The sequence below is a fragment of the Canis lupus genome, chromosome 7, assembly GCF_003254725.2.
Source record: "Canis lupus dingo isolate Sandy chromosome 7, ASM325472v2, whole genome shotgun sequence".
NCBI classification, from domain to species: Eukaryota; Metazoa; Chordata; class Mammalia; order Carnivora; family Canidae; genus Canis; species Canis lupus.
In genome coordinates this window covers 36,869,533-36,891,870 of record NC_064249.1, presented here as the reverse complement: position 1 = coordinate 36,891,870, position 22,338 = coordinate 36,869,533, and the positions used below count along the sequence as shown (strand labels likewise).

The window sequence follows — 22,338 nt, the reverse complement described above, 5'->3', positions numbered from 1 at the left end:
CAGGATAGAGGATAGGTCGTGCACATGCGTAGACAGGTACTTCCTCACTGCTGGCACCTTTATACACCGTATTTAGCTGTACTTTAGGTGTTGTATGTCCTGAGATGCAATTAAATTAAATCTATCCCTTAAAGCACCAGTTATTAGATACTTTTATTGTGGTTTAGGTTAGTTTATTTTTCTTGTTTCAAGCTGTCCTGGTCTTTAGTCTTAATCCTTGTCATAATGTTTGGTATATTATAACTCAGTCTCCAGCACCATGTTCTCACAGGTTTTCAACAGATGTTTGTTAGAATGGAAAAGTGAGAGGGCCTTCGGAGCTAATTTTCTCAGTCATATTTGCCCTTAGTTACATAAATATGTATTAGGCTGGGGTGGGTGGCTCAGTCGGTTAAGCGCCTGCCTTCAGCTCAGGTCATGATCTGGGGTCCTGGAATCGAGCCCCTTGAGAGCTCCCTGCTCAGTGGGAAGTCTGCTTCTTCCTCTCTCTGTGCCCTTACCCCTCCCCTCCCTCGTGCTCTCTCTTTCTCAAATGATTAAATAAAATATTTTTTTAAAGAAAGTATATATTAGGTTACTGGAGATTGACTTTTGTTTTTTCTTTCTCTCCAGGTGCTTGATACTTAATAATTGGTTGTCTTAGTACCAACAGTATAGGTGTAGGTAGCTTTTGTGCTACGGTACCAGTGTACGCTTTTTAATGTTAAAGATCCATTCTTAGTGCCTGAAAAGTATTTGATATCTCAGCTAAGCAATTGATAACTCCACATTAGAAATGTAGCATATGGGTCAGAGGAGAAATCCTGGGCTTTGGAGTCAGATAGCTGGACTTATTCTAGCTTTTTCAATTATGTGACCTTCAACGAGTTGTATAAATTCCATGGGCTTTCATTTTCTTTTTTATAAAAAGGATTCTATAATATTTGTTGCAATAATAACTATGTAATTGAGTGTTTACTATATGACCTAGTAAGTTTAGGAAAACTTGCCCGTAGGTTACATAGTCACTCAAGGCTGTCATAAACCCATGTCTTCCCAACTGCCTGGCTTGTACCTACGCTCTGGCAAGTGTGCTGTAAATAAGAGTTCCCTCTGCCGTTTTCTTCAAGTGGTTCTCTGTGTTTCAAAATGAACATTAGAATACAATCATGGTAACTGGTGATTTTAGAAAGTGGGCATTTTCAAAACGTAAGATACCTGCTAGAGAAAGCTATTATAGTTAATTTGGTCAATAAGACTACATTTTAATTTCAAAATCTAATAAATTCTTTGATTACATTTATTCAGGTATCCTTTAAGGAGGAAAAACAATGCATAAACAAAGAAAACTCTGAATAGTCTTTAAAAGAGACTACAAGATAATTTTTAGAAACAGCTTGATTTTGAGATAGAGAAATTAGGTTTAAGTGTATTACAAATTAACCATATTTTAATGTTGGCCTAGATTCAAACAAGCAAATCATTTTCAATTCACATCAGAGATGTCTGTAAGTGCAAGAGCCTGAAGCATGTTGTTTTTAATAGAGAAACATGACTAGTTGGAACATTTTCATTTTGTAATCCCTTCTTTAAAAAATTGCTGAGCTGGAGTAATCCAGAGACAAGCTGTCATTTGCAGCTTTTTGTGGCATATTTGAGAATGGATAAGTCAAGAGTTTTGTGTCTTAATGATGTGTCTGTTTTTACTTGTAATATTCAGTCAGATGCTAAGTTGAAAAGATCCCCACCTCCCAGAGCCCCAAAAAAGAAAGAGTTTTTTTTTTTTTTTTTTTTATTGTGTATTTGCATGGGAATAGGGAGAAATAGGTTTCTGTCCTAAGAAAGGAAAAAGGACATTGCACAGATCAAGTGGATGTTAGGTAGGTCTGAAAAGTATTGTAAGTCAAAACTTTTCACATAGACTTGAATTTAGGATATCAATGCTTTTTTGCTTAGGTCACTAGGTCCTAAGTTAAATACCACCCTCTAAGTGCTTAGTTGGGCAGCAGAGCACAGTTGCTTAGAATCTTAATAGCCCTGGCCTCTGGACCAGCAGCATTAGTGTAAGTAGACCTAGCTTTTTGGAAATGTGAAATCTCAGGCCCAGCCCTGGAGCAACATAATGAGAGTGTACATTTTGACAAGGTCTCCAGGTGATCTGTGTACATCTTAAAGTCTGAGAAGCACTAGTTGAGAGAGTTTCTGAATCTGATAGTTTCTAGCATTGTCACATTGGGTGTTATTTAACCTCCTGTGTCTGTTTCCTTATGTGTGAAACAGGGATAGAAATGGTATAATGCACAAGGTTCAGAGGAGTGTAGGGAATAGAAGTGCTCCATTAGAATTAGCAAGATAGTATTAAAATGTAGGGTACACTGTGTATACCTTGCACTAGATGTGCAAGAATGACAAAGTAAAAGACTCGTATTCATAGCATGAACCTCATCATTCATTTATTGGTACTTTTCAAAAAATAGCTTAGGATCCTATACTAGTGTTCTGTTTTTGTACCACATTTCTGCATTACTTGTTGTAGAATAACAAAGTGAAATCTAGGTAACATAACTTTGAGCATGAACAAGATAAATTTAGGGGCTCCAGGGTGGCACAGTTGGTTGAATGTCTGACTCTTGGTTTTGGCTCAGGTCCTCAGGGTTCTGGGATTGAGCCCAGGGTTGGGCTCTGCATTCAGCGTGGAGCCTGCTTGAGATTCTCTCTCTCTCTGCCCACCTTCCCACTCACGTGCCCATGTGCACACACGCTCTTTCTCAAATAAATAAATCTTATAAAAAATAAAATAAATTCAAGCTATTGCTTCACAGTAAAAACTTTTAATATGCCATAAATACCATAAGGTGCCTTTGGGTAGTTGCTTTTTGTATTTTGCTCAGAATTTACAAGTTGTTATTGGCAGGAGGATTGCTCCATATAGGAGCAATTACCCATGACTTTTTTCCTTTTTTTTTTTAAATTGAGATGTAACTCACATACCATAAAACTCACCCACCTCTTTAAAATGTACAATTCAATGGTTTTTAGTACATTCACAAAATTGTGCAACCTTCACCACTCTCTAATACTAGAACATTTTAAGCACTGGAAGAAGAAATGCTGTAGCCTTCAGCAGTCACTCTCCACCCTCCCCTCTTCCTGAGGCCCAGACAAGCAGTAAGATATATTCACTTCCCATGGATTTGCCAATTCTGGACATTCTGTATAAATGTGTCTGGCTTCTTTCACTTAGGTAGTTTTTATTGTGTATCCTTCTTGTATCACATGTCATTACTTCATTCCCCCACCCTTTTTAAGAATTACTTATTTTACAGAGAGAATGCACAAGGTGGGGGTTTGGGGCAGAGGGAAAGAGAGAATCCCAAGTTGACTCTCTGCTGATTGCAGAACCCAATGAGGGCTGCATCCCAGAACCCTATGATTATGACCTGAGCTGAAATCAAGAGTCAGATACTTACTGCCTTACTGAGTCACCCAAGCTCCCCTTCATTCCTTTTTATAGCTGAGTAATTTCCATCTCCTAGAACATATTTGTTCATCTATTCATCATTTGTTGGGTATTTGGGGTTCCACCTTTTGGCTATTATGAATAATTGATTTTTATATCTTTATCTGAGTTCCAAGTGCTTTCCCTAGTTCTAGACTCATATCTCAGGTAACCTATTGGTTATCTCTTCTTGGATGACTCACAGACACCTAAACCTCACTCTGAAATTCCAGTCCTTATCTTTTTTTCAGACCCATACCACTTTCTCTTGTCTTACCTCACCTGCTCAGGTTACAACCCTGGCTACCATCCCTTATTTTCCCTTTCCCTCATCTGCTATACCCCGTCATTACCAGGCTCTCATTATTCCTTTTCATAAGTAGCTCTCAGATTTTCCACTTTGCTGCACCCTGCTGCTACTTCCTTAGTTCGGCTCTCATGATCCCCTCCTCCTCTGTCACTACACAGCCAGCCTGTCTTCCTGCCTCGAGGCTTGCTCTCTCCAGTTCCTTTTCCCCATATCTAGAATGATTCTTCTAAAAATAAATATCTGCTCATGGCCCTCCCTTGCCTTCAACCTCTCCTGTGGTTTTTCATTACTCTTGGGATAGTTCGTAAGACAAATATGGCTATGGCTTCTTTTTCCATTCCAGCTGGACCTCTTGATGTTCTTTTCCCCATCTTTGTACTCCAGCCAAATTGAATTACTTTTGGGTCCCTAAATGGTCCATACTTTTCCTTGCCTTTGGCTTTTGCATATATTGTTCTTTTTCTCTTTCTCCTCCCCTGCCTTATACCCTTTTCCTGGCTAATTTCTACATATTCTTCACATTTCAGCTTACATGGCACTTTTTCCAGCACCCTCCCTGTGCCTCTCCTAATCTGATTTAAGTGCTTCTCTTAGGTTTTTTCCATAGCATCCTGTTTTTTTTTTTTTTTAAGATTTATTTATTTATCTTAGAAAGAGTGTACATGGGTGACTGTGAGTGGTAGGAAGGGGCAGAGGAAGAGGGAGAGAAGCAGACTCCCCACTGAGTGCAGAGCCTGACATGGGGCTTGATCCCATGGCCCTGAGATCATGACCTGAGCTGAAATCAGGAGTGAGACACCCAACCGACTGAGCCACTCAGGCACCCCAGCATCCTGTATTTCTCCCATCATGGCACACTTTATCCTTTTTTTTTTTTTTTTTTTTGGGAGAGAGAGCATGTGTGTGATTGAAGGAGAGAGGGGCATAGAGAGAGGGAGAGAAAATCCTAAGCAGGCTCCACCCCCAGCACAGAACCCACACAGTGTTGGATCTGAGATCATTACTTGGATCGAAATCAAGAGTTGGATGCTTATCTGACTGAGCCACCCAGGCACTCTGCACACTTTGCTTTATGTTGGGATTTCCCATTCTTTTATTTATGTCTTCTACCATACTCTGACCTTCCTGAGGAACTGTGTCTATTTACTGTTAGAGGAATTCTTAGGTCTTCATGTAGAGACTGGCATAGTAGGTACTTAATAAATATTTAGATAAAGAAATGAGGAACACTGTGACAGGGCTGCAGACAATTGGATTAATCAATAAGTAGTTAATAGCTGCTGACTGTGTGCTAAGGACTGTGTGAGATGTCGGGCAGGCTGAAAGCAAAGGGGAGATCAAGTGCCAGTCTTCCTTCTCGAGCTTATGTTAATTGTTAAAGTAAACAAATGAGAAAACAAATGACAGACTGTTGTGTTAATTCTTGTGGTGTAGACTGTACACAGTTCAAGAATCTGTGTGATTACTGGATATTGGAGTATTCAGAGATATATATGATATAGAAAGAGTCTCTGATCCACCTGGGAAAGAGTAATACTTAAACATTAAATGACCAATAATTATTGATTAGTTTAAAATGGTGCTTAATACTTTTATTACTTGGAGTTATATGGATATATTAATTAAGCCTATAAACAATGCTTTTCGCAAAGTAGTTCTTCATTAAATACTTCTGGGTTAATTTAAGTGAGAAATCTGTGAGATTTAAGTAATTTAATCTTTCTATGAGAAGTCCTAATAATTCTAAAGCAGCTAGAGTGTTGTTTAATAAACTGGTTAGAGTTGGTGATTGTATAAAAATATGACTTAAAATTAGTCAATTTTATAGCCCTCTTATAATTTTGACAAGGACTTAATAATATTTATATGTTAAATTCTCTTTATCTAAGAAAGGTTTGAGATTTTTAAAGCATGCAGCGCCAGGAATTGAGAGATGAGTGCAAATATTCAGTTGCCTTTAAGCTGAGTAGTGTCACTGGTGCATAGTAAAGCATCTGAACTCCTGATTGCATGGGAGAAAAACATGCTATAATGAAAGTATTTTTGTTAATTGAAATTCTCCTTTGTCTATATTCATTTCCTGTAAAGACTAGTATATGACTAGGTCCTTTGCAAAGAAAGTTAGTTCTTTGGATTTTGGTGCCTCGTTCCCCTTTTGTTTCTCTAGGTATTTTTTACTAGAGTGTGTGTCATTGAATAGGTCTGCTTTCTGCTACTGTTTCTGTGTTTGGTCCCTTTGCCTTCTCTTGCCAGCTCCACATTGCCTGTGTGGGTGTGTATTTACTTCAACAAACATTTGCTGAGCAGTGGTTCAGGTATTGTGCCAGGTGCAGTTGATTGTGGGTATCACAGGGATGTATGACATAGCCCAGGCGAGGCCTCTGGGTGAGAGGAGGTTAGGAGTCTAAGGGAACATTGTGTTCCCCTAGGGGAACAGGATAATGGTGGAGGAGAGACAGTGGAAATGACACAGGAGGTGGTCATAGATGCCACAAAAGATAGTTTCAAGAAGGCAGAGTGGCTCATAGAGTGTAAATCCTTTAGAGAAGTTGAATAGATTGAGACTAAAAAAACAGGCTACTGTTTTGATTTGAAAATCCAGGGGTTATTAGTGATTTGCAGGGAAGCAGTTTCATAGATTGATTGGTGAAGGCACATTAGGTTGTTTGGAAGAGGTCAGCGTTGGTGAAGATACTGGTGAAGTCTGGAGGCAGAGGGAGGTATGTCGGGAATTCACGCTGAGTGACTTCTTTCCTTTGCCTCAGGAGATGAGCAGGGTAGGATTGGAGTTACACACTTCAATGGAATGAAAAAGTTTACCACCTGAGAAAGCCTTGCTTCGGTGGAAGTAATACTGCAGATGTTGGAGTTCAAAATAAGCCTTTATGCAGTTATTAGGGAGCACATCTCAAGCATCAATTGCTGGATGTGTAAATGTTTTTATATCTCTCTCTTTTCAAAAAATATTTATTTATTTATTTTAGAGATTGCGCACAGGTGGGTAGGGGCGGAGGAAGAGAGGATCCCAAGCAGACTCCCTGCTGAGCACGGAGCCCAACATGGGGCTCAATCTCATGACCCTGAGATCAGGACCTGAACCGAAACCAAGAGTCAGGTGCTTGACCTACTGAGCCACCCGAGTGCCCCATAAGTTATAGAGCTCTTTTAAAGAATAGTCAAAATCTTGTTATAACTAAGATAATTAACAATATTGTTTTAAAATTGCTAGACATTAAGTTTTTAAATGTTTCCAATTCTCATTTTTTGTTTGTTCAAATCAGGATTAAATAAGGAATACATTGTAATTGGTCGATAGTGTTTTGTTTTGTTTTTTTTTTTTTTTTTTTACTTTTTAAAGTAAAATTTGCATAACATAAAAGTAACCATTTTTTTTTTTAAAGTAACCATTTTAAAGTGAACAATTCAGTGGCTTTTAGGACAAAAACAATATTGTACAACATTGTTGTACAACATTGATCCCCTTTTGTGTGTGTGTGTGTGTGTTTTTTAAAGATTTTATATATTTATTCATGAGAGACACGGAGAGAAAGAGAGAGAGAGAGACAGAGACATAGGCAGAGGGAGAAGCAGGCTCCATGCAGAAAGCCTGATGTGGGATTCGATCCCAGGACTCCAGGATCACACCCTGGGCTGAAGGAACCATCCCCTTTTGATACTGATTTTTAACTCTTAATTCATTCTGTATTTTTTTCTCTATTTTTTTTTTTTTTTTGCAATTTATTCTTTGAAGAAACTTTGTTTTTTTGCCTCTAGACTTTCCCAAATCTGTTTTTTTTCTGATTGTATCCCCAAAAGTTGTTTAATATATTCCTCCTTCCCCATAAATTATAACTTGATAGCTAGATCTAGGCTTCAATATTTCTATATTGAAGATTCAGTATTTTCAAGAATATTTTATGGGAGGTTTTGTGTTCTTTCAGGTGGCACATAATGTCTATGAAAAGGGAAAACTTTGGACAGCCTTTTCTTCTCTTTAGTCTGGACATTTGTTAAGTCTTTATATTGCTTTATAATTGAAAAGACATCATTTTTGGAGATTTGTACACCCTATCTTGCATTTCCTACTGAGGCTAAACCAGTGTTAGCCTAGGGAGCTATGCTGCTGGAAGTAGCCCTGAGTCCCTCTGTCTGTCTCTTTCTCTTGCTCACTATATTCAATCCACTAGCATAATCTGTTGGGTGTTATTTCTCAAAGATATTGAATCCACACACTTCCTCCATCCCCACTGGTTATCCTAATCCAAGATACTCTTTCCCTTGTCATGATAATATAATAGCTTTCCTCATTCTCTGCTTGCGCTCTTGCCCTTGCTTAGCCATTTATCCACAGCTGCTCATTGATTCTTTTCTTTTCAATGTTAAAATAATATAAACTATGTCATTTCAGCCATTTTAAAGTATACAATTTAGTGGCCTTAATTACATTTACAGCATTGCACAATCATCACTTTTATGTTTCCAAAACTGTTTTAATCATCCTGAACTGAAACTCTGTAACCATTAGGCAGTAACTCCCCCTCCCCCTTCCCTATGCCCCTAGTAACCTCTAACCTAATTTCTGTCTCTATGAATTTGCCTGCTCTAGATAGTTTCATGTAAGTGGAATCATGTAGTATGTTCTCTTTTGTGATTGGCTTCTTTCACTTAGCATAATGTTTTCAAGGTTATCCTTGTTGTAGCATGGATCAACTTCATATATATTTTTTTTTTTTTATGGCTGAATACCGTTACATGTATGTGTAAAGAACCCGAGACATATTTGTTACCAAGTTTATATACCTAGTGATCACCCTTGGTTATCTCTTAAAACACTGCCTATAAATTGATGACTCTTAAATATATACCTCCACTTCTAAACCTCTCCCCTGAGCTCTAGGAAACAGTAAAACTCCCTGTGGTGCAGTAAAACCCCAGAATGACTGCAACATCCATTTGGTTCCAATAGAAGAGAAGGACATTAGTTTCCTAATCTAAATTATAGGTACACAGACACACACACACCGTAAAGGAAAGCAAATTCCAAAGGGGGAAATAGTGTAATAAATTGTGATCTAAATGTGAATCAAATTAAAATGTGTTGTGTGCGGGATCCCTGGGTGGCGCAGCGGTTTGGCGCCTGCCTTTGGCCCAGGGCACGATCCTGGAGACCCGGGATCGAATCCCACATCGGGCTCCCGGTGCATGGAGCCTGCTTCTCCCTCTGCCTATGTCTCTGCCTCTCTCTTTCTCTCTCTCTCTCTGTGTGTGTGACTATCATAAATAAATAAAAATTAAAAAAAAATGTGTTGTGTGCTTTGGAGCAATTGGTAGTAGGCAGAAAGATTGCATTTAATTGTGGTACTAGGAATATGCTTTTTTTTTTTTTCTCCCTTCCTTCCTTCCTTCCTTCCTTCCTTCCTTCCTTCCTTCCTTCCTTCCTTCCTTCCTTCCTTCCTTCCTTCCTTCCTTCTTTCCTTCCTCCCTCCCTCCCTCCCTGCCTCCCTTCCTCCCTCCTTCACTCCTTTCCTCCTTCCCTCACACACTGGGGCTGAACTCATGACCCTGAGATCAAGACCTGAACTGAAATCAAGAGATATATGCTTAATGGAGCCCCAGAATGTTCTTTTTTGAGTGGCAAAAGGATCTTGACATTACCACCATAAAGAATGAAATGTAATCTTTTTCCCCCCAAATTTTATGTATTTTATTTTTTTTGAAAGATTTTATTTATTTATTCATGAGAGACACAGAGAGAGAGGCAGAAACATAGGCAGATGGAGAAGCAGGCTCTCCATTGGGAGCCTGATGTGGGGACTCGATCCCAGGACCCTAGGATCATGCCCTGAGCCAAAGGCACTCAGCCACTGAGCCAACCAGGTGCCCCTGTATTTTATTTTTTTAAGTTAATTTTTAAAAAATTAAATTCAATTTGCCAACATATAACAAACACCCAGTGCTCATTTCATCTTATGCCCTCCTTAATGCCTGTCACACAGTTACCCCACCCCCGACCCACCTTCCCTTCTGCAACTTTTAGTTTGTTTCCAGAGTCAGGAGTCTTTCATGGTTTGTCTTCCTCTCTAATATGAAACGTAATCTTAACTGATGTACTATGTGGTCCTCTGGTGAACAGTATTCTCAAAGGTAGATTTCCAGACCACTAGCATCAGCATCATCTGGGAACTTGTTAGAAATTCAGTCTCAGGCCACACCCCAGATAGAACCAATCAAAAACTCACTGGGTAAGGCCTTTTCTTTTCTTTTCTTTCTTTTCTTTTCTTTTCTTTTCTTTTCTTTTCTTTTCTTTCTTTCTTCTTTCTTTCTTTCTTCTTTCTTTCTTTCTTTCTTTTCTTCTTTCTTTTTCTTTCTTTCTTTCTTTCTTTCTTTCTTTCTTTCTTTCTTTCTTTCTTTCTTTCTTCTTCTTTCTTAAAAGATTTTATTTATTTATTCACGATAGACATAGAGAGAGAGAGAGAGTGAGGCAGAGGGAGAAGCAGACTCCATGCCAGGAGCCTGACGCGGGACTCGATCCCAGGACTCCAGGATCACGCCCTGGGCCAAAGGCAGGCGCCAAACCACTGAGCCACCCAGAGATCCCCAGGTAAGACCTTTTAACTTGCATTTTAACTGCTTCTCCGGGTGATTCTGATGTACATCGCACTTTAAGAACTGCTTCAGACAGTGCATTAAATACTTAATTATGATTCTAAATTGGAATGTGAATTTCAAATCTTGACAATGTAAAAAAAAAAAAAAACTACAGCTGACAGAAGTTGGAAGGATGTGAAGAAAAATTATAGGTTCTGATAGCCTGATAGCCTTTTTCTGTGAAGGAGTTATGATCTTTTGTAGTTGGTAGAACAGAAATGAAATCAGAAGTATGTCTTACAAATAACCAGTCTGTTAGTGACACACGTTGAGAAGAAGGGAGAAAGGTGTGTGTGGGAAGCAGAATTTGGCTCCAGCGTCATGTCCTAGTAGGTTAATGTCTAATAATATCTAAAGGTGTTAAATGAAGAAATAGATGTAAAAAGTGTACTATTTAGAAAATTGAGGGTATCTGCCAGAGTCTTTCAAAATGAGATGGTTAAAGTATGATTGCCTTTAGGGGAGCAAGGCAAGGGAATCTTTTTCTACTCTGACTTTTTAACCATATGCTATATATTCTTGATAAAAAATTTAAAAACAAAGTGTGCTTCAGTCTACTCATTAAAGAGCGGAAAGGGCTGCTTGTCACTTTTCTGGGTCCTTTTTCACAAAGTTAAAAGCACCTGATTATTGTAATTACTTATGGCAGTTTCTGCATGGGAGCTAGGTGAGTGGGTTTGTAGAAAAGTGTTGTGTGGGTTTTTTTTTTTTTTCTTTTTTGAGACCATTTGTGGCTTGTGCTTGGTAATTAACCTTTAGTTTGTATATCATATATTAAATTTTTTTATTTATTAATTTTTAAAGATTTTTATTTATTTATTCATGAGAGACACACACAGAGAGGCAGAAACATAGGCAGAGGGAGAAGCAGGCTCCTTCCCAGAGCCTGATGTGGAACTCGGTCCCACCCTGGGATCATGACCTGAGCCAAAGGCAGATGCTCAACCACTGAGCCACCACGTGCCCCTCTTCTCATATGTTTAGTACTTAAATAGCATCAGGGGTCATTAGAAAACTAAAATCAAGTATTTTGGATGAATGCTTACATTTTTATTTTTTATTTTTACTTATTTATTTTTTTTAAAGATTTTATTTATTTATTCATGAGAGAGAGAGAGAGGCAGAGACACAGGCAGAGGGAAAAGCAGGCTCCATGCAGGGAGCCTGACATGGGACTCGATCCCGGGTCTCTAGGATCAGACCCTGGACTGAAGCCGGTGCTAAACCCCTGAGCCACCCGGGTTGCACTGAATGCTTACATTTTTAAAAATAGAATTATTCATAGCTAAAACATCCTATATAATACCTTCTTGAGGATTTTGTTTCCCAAGATTGGCCTGAATGGACTCTACTTTCTGTATTTGAATTGTGCATCCTGCTAATTAGCTTTTATTATTATTATTATTTTTTATTTTTTTAAAGATTTGATTTATTTATTCATGATAGAGAGAGAAAGAGAGGCAGGGACACAGGCAGAGGGAGAAGCAGGCTCCATGCCGGGAGCCCGATGCAGGACTCGATTTCGGGACTCCAGGATCACACCCTGGGCCCCAAAGGCAAGTGCTAAACCCCCGAGCCACCCAGGGATCCCCCAAGCTAATTAGCTTTTAGAGACTCATGGGATCAGGAGATAGACTTGGTAGCTGGGCAGTTTTGTACCTGGTTGACTATGATCGTATCTTCCTACATTTTTAGAAGTATTTTGTATTCAAAAGTAATGATCTATTTATAGATAAGAGATAAAGTGTTTTAATCTTGCTTGGGGGATCCCGGATGCCCAAAATGAAATCTAACTGAAACAATAAGCTGAACACTGATGCATAATTGCTGTACTAGCTAAAGCTTTAATTCTCTTATAAAATATTTATCTGTGCTTTTTATCACATTGATTTTTAGATTTCTTCCACTGGAAATATCTTTTGGCAGCTTGCTAATTATGGTTAAATTAGAGATGAAGCATGAATGCATTCTTATTTTAAATATGTTTTAAAGTTAGGCAAATCTTGGGATGCATGGGTGGCTCAGCAGTTGAATGTCTGCCTTCAGCCCAGGCTGTGATCCTGGAGTCCTGGGATCGAGTCCTGCATCAGGCTCCCTGCATGGAGCCTGCTTCTCTGCCTGTGTTTCTGCCTCTCTCTCTCTCTGTGTCTCTCATGAATAAATAAATAAAATCTTAAAAAAAATAAAGTTAGGCAAATCTCTTTAAAAAACTTTAATGGAATAATTTCAAAATTATAGAGAAATTGAAGGAATAGTACAGAGAGCTCTGATATGTCCTTTACCCAAATTCAGCAAATTTTAACATTTTGCAACATTAGCTTTATATATATTTATTTTTCTTTATCTACAAAGACACACACACATACACAATTTATTCTTTCTAAACTATTGACAGTCGATTGTATAATGTCCCTTTGCTTTTAATATTTTTGGGTGTTTCCTGAGAACAAGGATATTCTCTACTATAACCACTATACACTTAATCAAATCCAGGAAATTTACCATTCATACAATACTTCTATCTGTTACATTTTTCCAATTTTACCAATGGTTCCAAATATATTTTTTAAAGATTTTATTTATTTATTTGAGAGAGACAGTGTGAGAGAGAGTGTGAGCACCAGCAGAGGGGAGAAGGTGAGGGAGAGGTAGTAGTAGGCTTCCCACTGACTGGGGAGACTGTCATGGGCATGGATCCTGGGATTCCAGGATCATGACCTGAGCTGAAGGCAGATGCTTAACTGACTGAGCCATCTAGGCACCCCCAAATATTTGTTTTTGTTGCAGTTTTTCCTTCCAGTCCAACATGTATTCTAGGATCCCACATTCCATGCAGTTGCCATGACTCTTGAAGTCTCCTTTAATCTGGAATAGTTCATTAGCCTTTCTTAGTTGGTTATGATATTATAATTTTTATGATGTTAGTATTTTTTAAAAATATTTTATTCATTCATGAGAGAGAGAGAGAGAGAGAGAGAGAGGGACACAGGGAGAGGGAGAAGCAGGTTCCATGCAAGGAGCCCAACCCTAGACTCGATCTCGGGACTCCAGGATCATGCCCTGGGCCGAAGGCAGGTGCCAAACCGCTGTGCCACCCAGGGATCCCCTGATGTTACTATTTTTGAAGAATGTAAGCTGGTTATTTTATAGATTTTTCTTAAATTAGGATTTGTCTAATGTTTCCTGGTGATGAGACTTGGATTGCTCATCTCCAGCCAGAGTCATACTTAACTGATGTGTCCTCCGGGTGTCACTTCAGGAGGCATACCATGTCTATGTGTTCTTGATTGGTGAAATTTTGATCATGTAGTCATGATACTGTCTGGGCTGAGTAGTTCCTGTTTTTCCCCTTGTAACTAATAAACTAGTCTTTGTGGAGATACTTTTTTGTTTTTTTAAAGATTTTTATTTATTTGACAGAGAGATTGAGAGAGAGAGAAAGAGAGAGAGAGAGCGCATGACATGGATGAACAGGGGGAGGGGCAGAGGGAGAGAGACAGTCAGACCTGGGGCTGAGCACAGAGCCCAACGCAGGGATTGATCCCAGGACCATGACCTGAGCCAAAGGCTGATGCTTTGACTGAGAGGCCCACCCAGAGGCCCCTGTGTGGAGACACTGAGCCACCCAGATACCCCTCTGCAGAGACACTTTGAGACCGTTGAAAATATCTAGTCCTCACCATTTTTTTCCTCCATATATTTAGCATCTGTTGATAATTGGTTTTTGCCTGAACCAATATCTATAGTGATGATCGTAAAATAATGGTTTTCTAACTCCTTCACTTCTTCCACATTTATCACTGTTTATTTCCTTCAAAGGAAGAGTCTTCCTCCCTTCTCATTTTTTTACCTAATTTTATCAGTATGGGCTCCTACAGATAAGTTAAAACTAATAGGTTAGGAACAATAAAAAAACTATTTTATTCAGTGGGTTACAATCTATTAATGTCCTGTTTGTTTTGATGCTGATATTGTCACATATTTGACTCACGGGAGCCCCTTTAAGTTGGTCCTTGTATTTTTTTTTATCTCCCTCCATAGTTTTTTGGAACATGTTTTTACTCTGGCACAACAAAGTGTTCCAGGTTTATCTTGTATCTTGCCTCCCCAATCTGGAATCAGCCTTTTTAAAATTATTTATTTATTTATTTATTTATTTATTTATTTATTCATTCATTCATTCATTCATTCATTCATTCATGAGACACACAGAGAGAAAGAGAGAGAGAGAGAGAGAGAGAGAGAGAGACAGGCACCGACACAGGCAGAGGGAGAAGCAGGCTCCATGCAGGGAGCCCAACGTGGGACTCGATCCTGGGTCTCCAGGATCAGGCCCTGGGCTGAAGGCGGCGCTAAACCGCTGAGCCACCCAGGCTGCCCTGGAATCAGCCATTTTTGTAAATTCCCTTAGCCTCTATTAATATATGAACACCCAAGCATAGACTAGGAGGTAGTGAGATTTATGATTTTTAAGGTTTTTCTCAACCAAGATAAATTGTGGAAAAAGTAAAAAGATCCAGATTAAAGAAGTAGTTGATGAGACTTTACCTCTTCAGGAGGTGGTAGATAGGTGGTTGTGTGATGGTAGAAAGCAGATGGCCAGCAGCAGAGGCCACTTCTGTGGGTGGCCAAAAATTGAATAAATATGACAGCACTCCTTGTTCTTTTTGGCATATGCTTATCATGCTGGGATTCCAGAAGTTGCCTTTTGCTCTAATAATGGACTATGGAGGTACTGAATGGGTAGTGGGTAGGTGGTGCCTGGGTATAGGATGGAAAGGCTACTGTGTATAGAGACTTAATGACCAAAGGCCAAAGGCAAAGTACTGTGGTAGTGTGTGCACAACGTCCCAAAAAGATCATTCGGCAGGGGTAGGGGGTAGAGAGAGGGGTTGACTACAAAGGAGTACAACAAAGGGATTTTGGGGATGATGGAACTGTTCTGTGTCTGTGCATTTGTGGAAATTATAGAACTATGTATCTAAAAAGTGAATTTAACTGTATGTAAATTTAAAAAAGGCATATTGGGTAGTTTTCATGAAGGTAAAGAGGAGCCATCCTATTGTATGTGAAAATTCAATTTTGTCCAGTGTTGTATGTATGTCTTCTGCTAAGATATTAAAATAATAGAATGATACAACATTCCCATTGTTTTAGCAATACAGATTTATTTTATTAATTAATTTATTTTTAGGGGGTGGAGGGCCAGAGGGAGAGGAAGAGAGAACCCATGACCTTGAGATCAAGACTTGAGCTGAAATCAACAGCCTGACACCTAACTGACTGAGCCAGCCAGGCACCTCTCAAACTTTCTTAAATCTGCTTCTCCCACTTTCAGTGATTGGTAACACTGCTTTGCCCTTATCAGAAATCTGGGGGTCATTGTTGATGTCTTCTCACCCTTTTCCTGCCCCAACAACCTTATGATTAGCGAATCCCATTGATTTTAGCGATGAAATATTTCTCAAATATATGTTTATCTCAGTATCTCCCCTGTCATCACCCTAGTCAGAACCATTGTCCGATTATCCTGCAGCCTTGTGTCCAATTTTTTTTTTTTCGTGGCTGAATTTCTATAGTAGTTTCCTAACTCATCACCTGGTACCCATTCTTATTTCCCTCCTAGCTATTGTTCTTTAAAATTCTTTCTGTGCCTATGGATCCCCCACCTCATCTTGAACCACTGCTTTACCTTTTCCTTTCCTCTGCTCTCTTTCCATTCAGCAGGTCGAGCTAACCTTATTTTCTGTATTACAGGGTTTGTGTGGAACCCTCCTTCTTCCATGCCTCCTACCACTGTCACTTCAGGCCTTCATTGTCTCACCTGGGTGCCACTCATGGAGCAGCTGCTTACAAGTGGTTTTACTGGCTCCGGATCTCTTTGTCTTTGTCTTTTCCTTTGTCTTTTTCTTTCTCTTCCTCCTCCTTTCTCCACCCCCCCCTTTCTTTCTTCCTTTTTCTTTTTAAAAAGATTTTATTTATTCATGAGAGACATACAGAGAGAGAGACAGAGACCAGACAGAGGGAGAAGCAGGCTCCCCGCAGGGAGCCCAATGTGGGACTCACTCAGTCTCAGGATCTGGGATCATACCCTGAGCCAAAGGCAGACCCTCAACTACTGAGCCACCCAGGCATCCTTCCCTCTGGATTTCTTATGCACCAGTCCATCCTCTGTCAGCCACTAGAATGAGCTGTCTGAAATTTCTCTGGATCTTGATTTCTTATAACATAAAGTCCTAAAAGGGTCATAAATTCTGACCCTTTCTTTAAACCTGGGCTCATCTTGTCTCTGTCCTGAATTTATTTCAGCTACCTCAGGTTCCCTGGAGGTGGTTCTCTTGTCCTCCTGCACACCCAGCATGCCAACTCTTCTCCTGGTGGCTGGGCTCAAAATGCAGGCCTCCCTCGGGCTCCTGGTGCATGGAGCCTGCTTCTCCCTCTGCCTATGTCTCTGCCTCTCTCTCTCTCTCTCTCTCTCTCTCTCTCTGTGACTATCATAAATAAATAAAACTTTAAAAAAAAAAAAAAAGAAGGGATCCCTGGGTGGCGCAGCGGTTTGGCACCTGCCTTTGGCCCAGGGTGCGATCCTGGAGACCCGGGATCGAATCCCACGTCGGGCTCCTGGTGCATGGAGCCTGCTTCTCCCTCTGCCTATGTCTCTGCCCCTCTCTCTCTCTCTCTCTTTCTCTCTCTCTCTCTGTGACTATCATAAATAAATAAAACTTAAAAAAAAAAAAAAGAATGTGCTTTAAAAAAAAAATGCAGGCCTCCCACATCTCCACACGCACCTTACCTGGGTGCCTCCTCCCCTTTGTTTTAAATTCACTTCTTTTGGGACGCCTGGGTGGCTCAGCCATTGTCTGCCTTTGGCTCAGGGCGTGATCCCGAGGTCCCGGCATTGAGTCCCGCATCAGGCTCCTTTCTTTCTCCCTCTGCCTATGTCTCTGCCTCTCTCTGTGTCTTTCATGGATAAATAAATAAAACCTAAAAAAATAAACTCACGTCTTTCATGGAAGCCTTCCTTGCTCTCCCCACCACACCACACCATATTAAGTATTCTTCTCTGGTGTGCTTTCCAAATTAAATCACAGTTGGGTTTATGTGTTTATTCGTTTTCTAAACTGTGAATGCCTTCATCTTTATGTACCTAGAATTAGGCAGACATAAAATTAATTTAGAATAAATAAGAACGAATGCATGGACATGGCTGTTCTGTGAGCTATAAGTATGTGCCACTGCGATAATGACAGTACTTGTGGGAGAAAAAAAAATGTGAGTGTGTTTTCTCAATTTCAATTTTTTACACATTTCACCTTCGTTTACATATTTCTGCCTGATGAAATGGAGGAATAAGTAGCACATATATGTTTATGGTTTTGAAAAAACATGGAAATAGACTGCTATGCTTTGTGTGATAGGTTTTTGTTTCTCTGTGAGAATGTTCTTGTGACGTGATTATTTTCACCACTAAAATTGTCCTAAGGTTTTATGATGGGTTTTTAACATATCACTGTTTCATGACATTCCGCATCATTTATGGGATTCCTTGTGATTCCTAGAGCACACATGCTGGGTGTTCAGTACGTATTCTGGTTGACTAGTCCGGAGTAGCATAACTTCTGCTATCTGATAAAGATTGGCAGCCTTTAAAGTAGAGAATAAACACGTTTGAATTCCTTTTCCTTGAAATGAACTCAGATTCTTAGGCTCAAGACACTTGGAAAATATCAGAAATATGACAATATGCCCAAGGCTTATTTGCTGTACTTTTCTTACATTCTCTTCAATTATTGTTTTTCAGAAGTTATTTTAAACACTTCAAACCCATTGTATGCCTTTCATAATATTTGAACACAGCCATCTTCTGCCTCGTGGTCTTTTTTCCAGGCTCAATTGTCATCTCTTATAGCTGGATAGTGAGTTACTCTGATGATGAGTGGGTTTTGCTTGGTCAGCATTCATTATAAGTATGGCAGAAATTTACTGAATTTATACTTAGCTAATTAAGAGTTTATAATAATTCTGACATGCTGATTTGAACTTTCTCTGTACTGTTTAAGGCAAAGAGAAAAGGATTTGCTTAGCTAATTAAAACTAAACAAGAAGGAATGTTTAATCTACTTGAGGCAAACCGATAACTGTTTTCAAGCGTGTAAAAATCAACATAAACTAAGGATATGGCAGTTAAAATAATTTTTATTAATTAAAGCATTAATGGATTCTCTAAGGCACAACTTTTGTCTGCCCTCTTTCTTGGCGTTTGTTGAGGTTTTTAGGAAATAGGGACCCATTAGTATTTTTAAAGCTCTTTGTTCATGACTCATGGTAAGAAATACGTATTACATTGGTATCCAGTATAAATATATGTAATTCAAACAAAAGCTGTAGAAAGCAGTATTTAACCTTACCTTTTATCTCTGTTTTTTTTATTCTCCTATATTTCACATTTCTAAAAAGCACTTCTTGGGACTGACTAAATTGATTTTACAAATTGGTGAAGACCTGTGGTTTGAAAGAAGCCCTCTGCCAGGTTATGAGCCTGAGTGCGGGGACTTTCTGCTGCCAGGTGCTAGTGGTGCCTGGCGTGAAGCAGATGCTCAGGAGATATTAATTGAATGACTTTGTTGGAAAGAGGAGTAAGAAATGAAATCGGAGCTATAAAAGGAGTAGATGTTTTTGGCAGTGACTTTCTTAGATGGAATCAAAGGAGAAGAGGCAAAGTGCTTTGTCATGTTACTGTTTGGTTTAAGAGTGTTTGTTTGCAGGTAACAGAAACCAGTTTGGAGCTAGCTTATGTAACAAATAGGTTAGAAGGATCCAGGGTGTTTGACAGAACTGAAGGCCAGGGGTGCATCTTGTGAGTTGGGAAGGGAAACTAGGGATGGAAAGCCTTCGAGAACCCAGACGTGTTCTCCTGCATTTTCTCATCCCTGCTTCTCTCTGCTTGCCTGTGTTTCCCCTCTGCGGAATGGTTTCCTCTGATGCTCAGTCCACATGATGGTTTATGTCCAAAGCTCCTAATTTTATATTTCAGTCCAGGCTTTAGTACTATGTGTAACAGGTATAATGTAGGATTAGTAAAGTAGTCTTTTGATAAATACTGCATGCTAGGTGTTAGTCATCCCAGGTCACTGGTTTTAGATGGGATCTCTTCTGTTATCCTGCTCTAAAGTTTAGATTTTCTAATGGCTTTGTTTTACCTTCTGAATCACACAAATTCATTGTGTGCATGTGTACGTGTATGATCATTGCTTGCAAAAGTGTGAATTCAGCACACTTTTGGAGCATCCATTCCTAGTACTAGGTGATGTATAGGATGGTTACAAAGATGAATATAGTGTGTTTAGAATGGTTTTGCCCTTCGAAGGTTATGGCGGTGTTGCAGCAAAGTGTATCAAGTCCTGCACAGATGAGCTGTATTTGTGATGTTTCTTCAAAATTAGTCTTTAGTTTTTTTTATACCCATCTTGTTACATTTATCTGCTTTGTCCACATTGACCTGCTTTGACCCTTCACTTTTTGGTTCATTATTTGTATTCTACATGTGGGTTCTAGCCTTTATTTCAGTATCAGTCTTTGTAGCCTGATCCAGGGGCCCTATGTAGCTGTGAACTGCACTCAAGGGTGTGTTCTGGCATCCTGGGCCCCTGTTGGTCCCAAGTCAGAAACACAAAGAGAGCTGGACCAGAAATTATGGCTCTTATCTGCAGGAAACATAGACTGATGGAGAAAATAAAATCACAAATTCAAAAAAAAATTTATGTATATTTGTATGTTGGGGGAGGGTAGAAGGAGAGGGACAAACAGACTGCTGAGCATGAGCCCGACACAGGGCTCAATCCCATGACCCTGAGATCATGACCTGAGCCAAAGTCAAGAGTTAACTGACACTTAACCGACAGAGCCACTGTGGTGCCCCAAATCACACATATTTTTAATACAACATTATAACCATCATAACTCAAGTTTGAACTGAGTACTGTAGGATTAGCTATGCCAATGCCTGTCACATAGTAGGGCCTCTAGGAAAACTTTTGGAAAGAATCATTAAATGCCTGGGGGTGTACCTCTGCTGTAGCCTCATTGAGGAGGGAACATTTGAGCAAGCTCTGCAAAATTTGGATGAGTGTGGGTAAAGGGTTGGGCATTTTTTCCTGTAAGAACAGCTTGTATATTAGAACCAAGGTGTGGGCTGATGGAGAGCAGTTGAGTGAATGTAGTGTTATTATAGTGGGAGAAGAGCTGAAAGGGCTAGATAGAGCAGGTGGAGAAAGGATAGGGCATGGTAGAGAATTTGAACTTTATTTTCTGAGAGCCACATGAGAATTCCCCATGAAGGAGTAACGGGGGGAGATTTTTTCTTTTTCTTTTTTTTTTTTTTTGAGATTTGTTTTTTATAGGTAACTCTGTGGTCAGCCTCAGCCTGGAGTGGCAAGAAATGGACCATGTAGACATGATTTAAGATGCTCTTTTAAAAGGCTAGGCAAAGATGATGGAGGCTTACCTTAAAGGCTGTAGCAGTGAGGGTGAAAAGAGCTTAAATTTGGGGAGATAGACTCTTTAGGACTGTTTGGCTTCAGTGCAGGATCAGATTTAATCAGTGTGGTCCATTCAGTGTACGGGGTGGAGGCTAACAAAGCTGAGCCTTAGGTATACCATCTGCTTCTTCTGTGTCCTTCATGACTCTGATCCCATGTCTACCTGGTTAATCATTCCTTAGCCATGTCTCTAGTTTTCCAGTCTTGTAGTTACTTCTTAAACCTGACTATAGACATTTAGTTAGTCTCTTTGGCTTTTGGTTATCACAAAAACCTGTTATCTATCTAACCTTTGGCTTTTTGGTTATCACAGTGCAGCCTGTACCACTCGTATGTGGATGCTTTGGATGGTAAAATGAAACAGACAAACAAGACAGCTGCCCAGTCTTAACGGGGGAAATAGGCACATACACAGTTCCTATAAATTGTGATAAATGCTTTAATGGAGGCATGGAATACCTGTGGAAGAATACTGTGGACAGAATACTGTGGAAGCTGGGAGGAAGGACTGTGTGATGCACCTGGGGTCAGTTAAGGAAGAGGAGAAGAGGGATGCCTGGATGGCTTCGAGGTTGAGCGTCTGTCTTTAGTTCAGGGTGTGATCCTGCAGTCCCAGGATTGAGTACCGCATCGGGCTCCCTGCATGGAGCCTGTTTCTCCCTCTGCCTGTGTCTCTGCCTCTCTCTCTCTCTCTGTCTCTCATGAATAAATAAATAAAATATTTAAAAGAAAAAAAGAGGAGAAAAAGCTCTAGCTTAGTCCTGGTGGATGAGTGAGTCAGAAGAGAATTTGAGGTGCCTGTGGGATGTTCGGGTGGAAATGATCAAGGAGAGGGTTGGAGCAATGGAGGAACAGTAGGCCTGGACCTTGACTGCCCATCAGGGAAACTAAGCAGTAACAAAACCATGCCCCAGTGCTATGCATGGGGACTTTGATTTAATTAACCTGGGGTAGGGACTTGGCTTGGTGTGTTCTAAGTGGCTGAGGTGATGCTAATGTGCAGCCAAAGTTGACAATCATTTTAATTCAGGGGGGAGTTTTCTTGGAAATAGTGGAGTGTAGGTGATAGCAGAAGCCTTAGATATGGATCAGTTTGGGAACAGGGAGAATTAGAAGAAAAAAGAGCCAAAAATCCTAATTAGGGAACACCAATATTGTGGTTGACGGCATGGATGTGCCAGCTAAGGAGAACCTGGGAGCAATTTCTAAATTGCACCCTTTTAAAATTTAGGTTGTTAATGTGTGTTTTGCATAACTTCTTTCTTATCCAGCATGGATTGTGTATCAGGATACCTTTAATGCCTGATTCACATATATATTGTTGATTGACAGACTGATGCAACTGATTAAACATTAATCCTTTT

The 22,338-nt window shown here is 39.8% G+C and overlaps 1 protein-coding gene across 7 annotated transcripts in view; it reads left to right on the top strand.

Annotated features, from left to right (window-relative positions):
* Positions 1–22,338, top strand: part of SMYD3 (SET and MYND domain containing 3) — a 794,127-nt gene that overhangs the window by 37,436 nt on the left and 734,353 nt on the right. For 3 of the 7 annotated variants that reach the window (XM_049112431.1, XM_049112430.1, XM_049112432.1), the window contains exon 2: positions 10,246–10,389. The exons of the other annotated variants lie outside the window; for them this stretch is intronic. In XM_049112431.1, the coding sequence (XP_048968388.1) occupies positions 10,246–10,389 (144 nt within the window). The remainder of the gene's footprint in view (positions 1–10,245; positions 10,390–22,338) is intronic. 7 annotated transcript variants of the gene reach the window in all.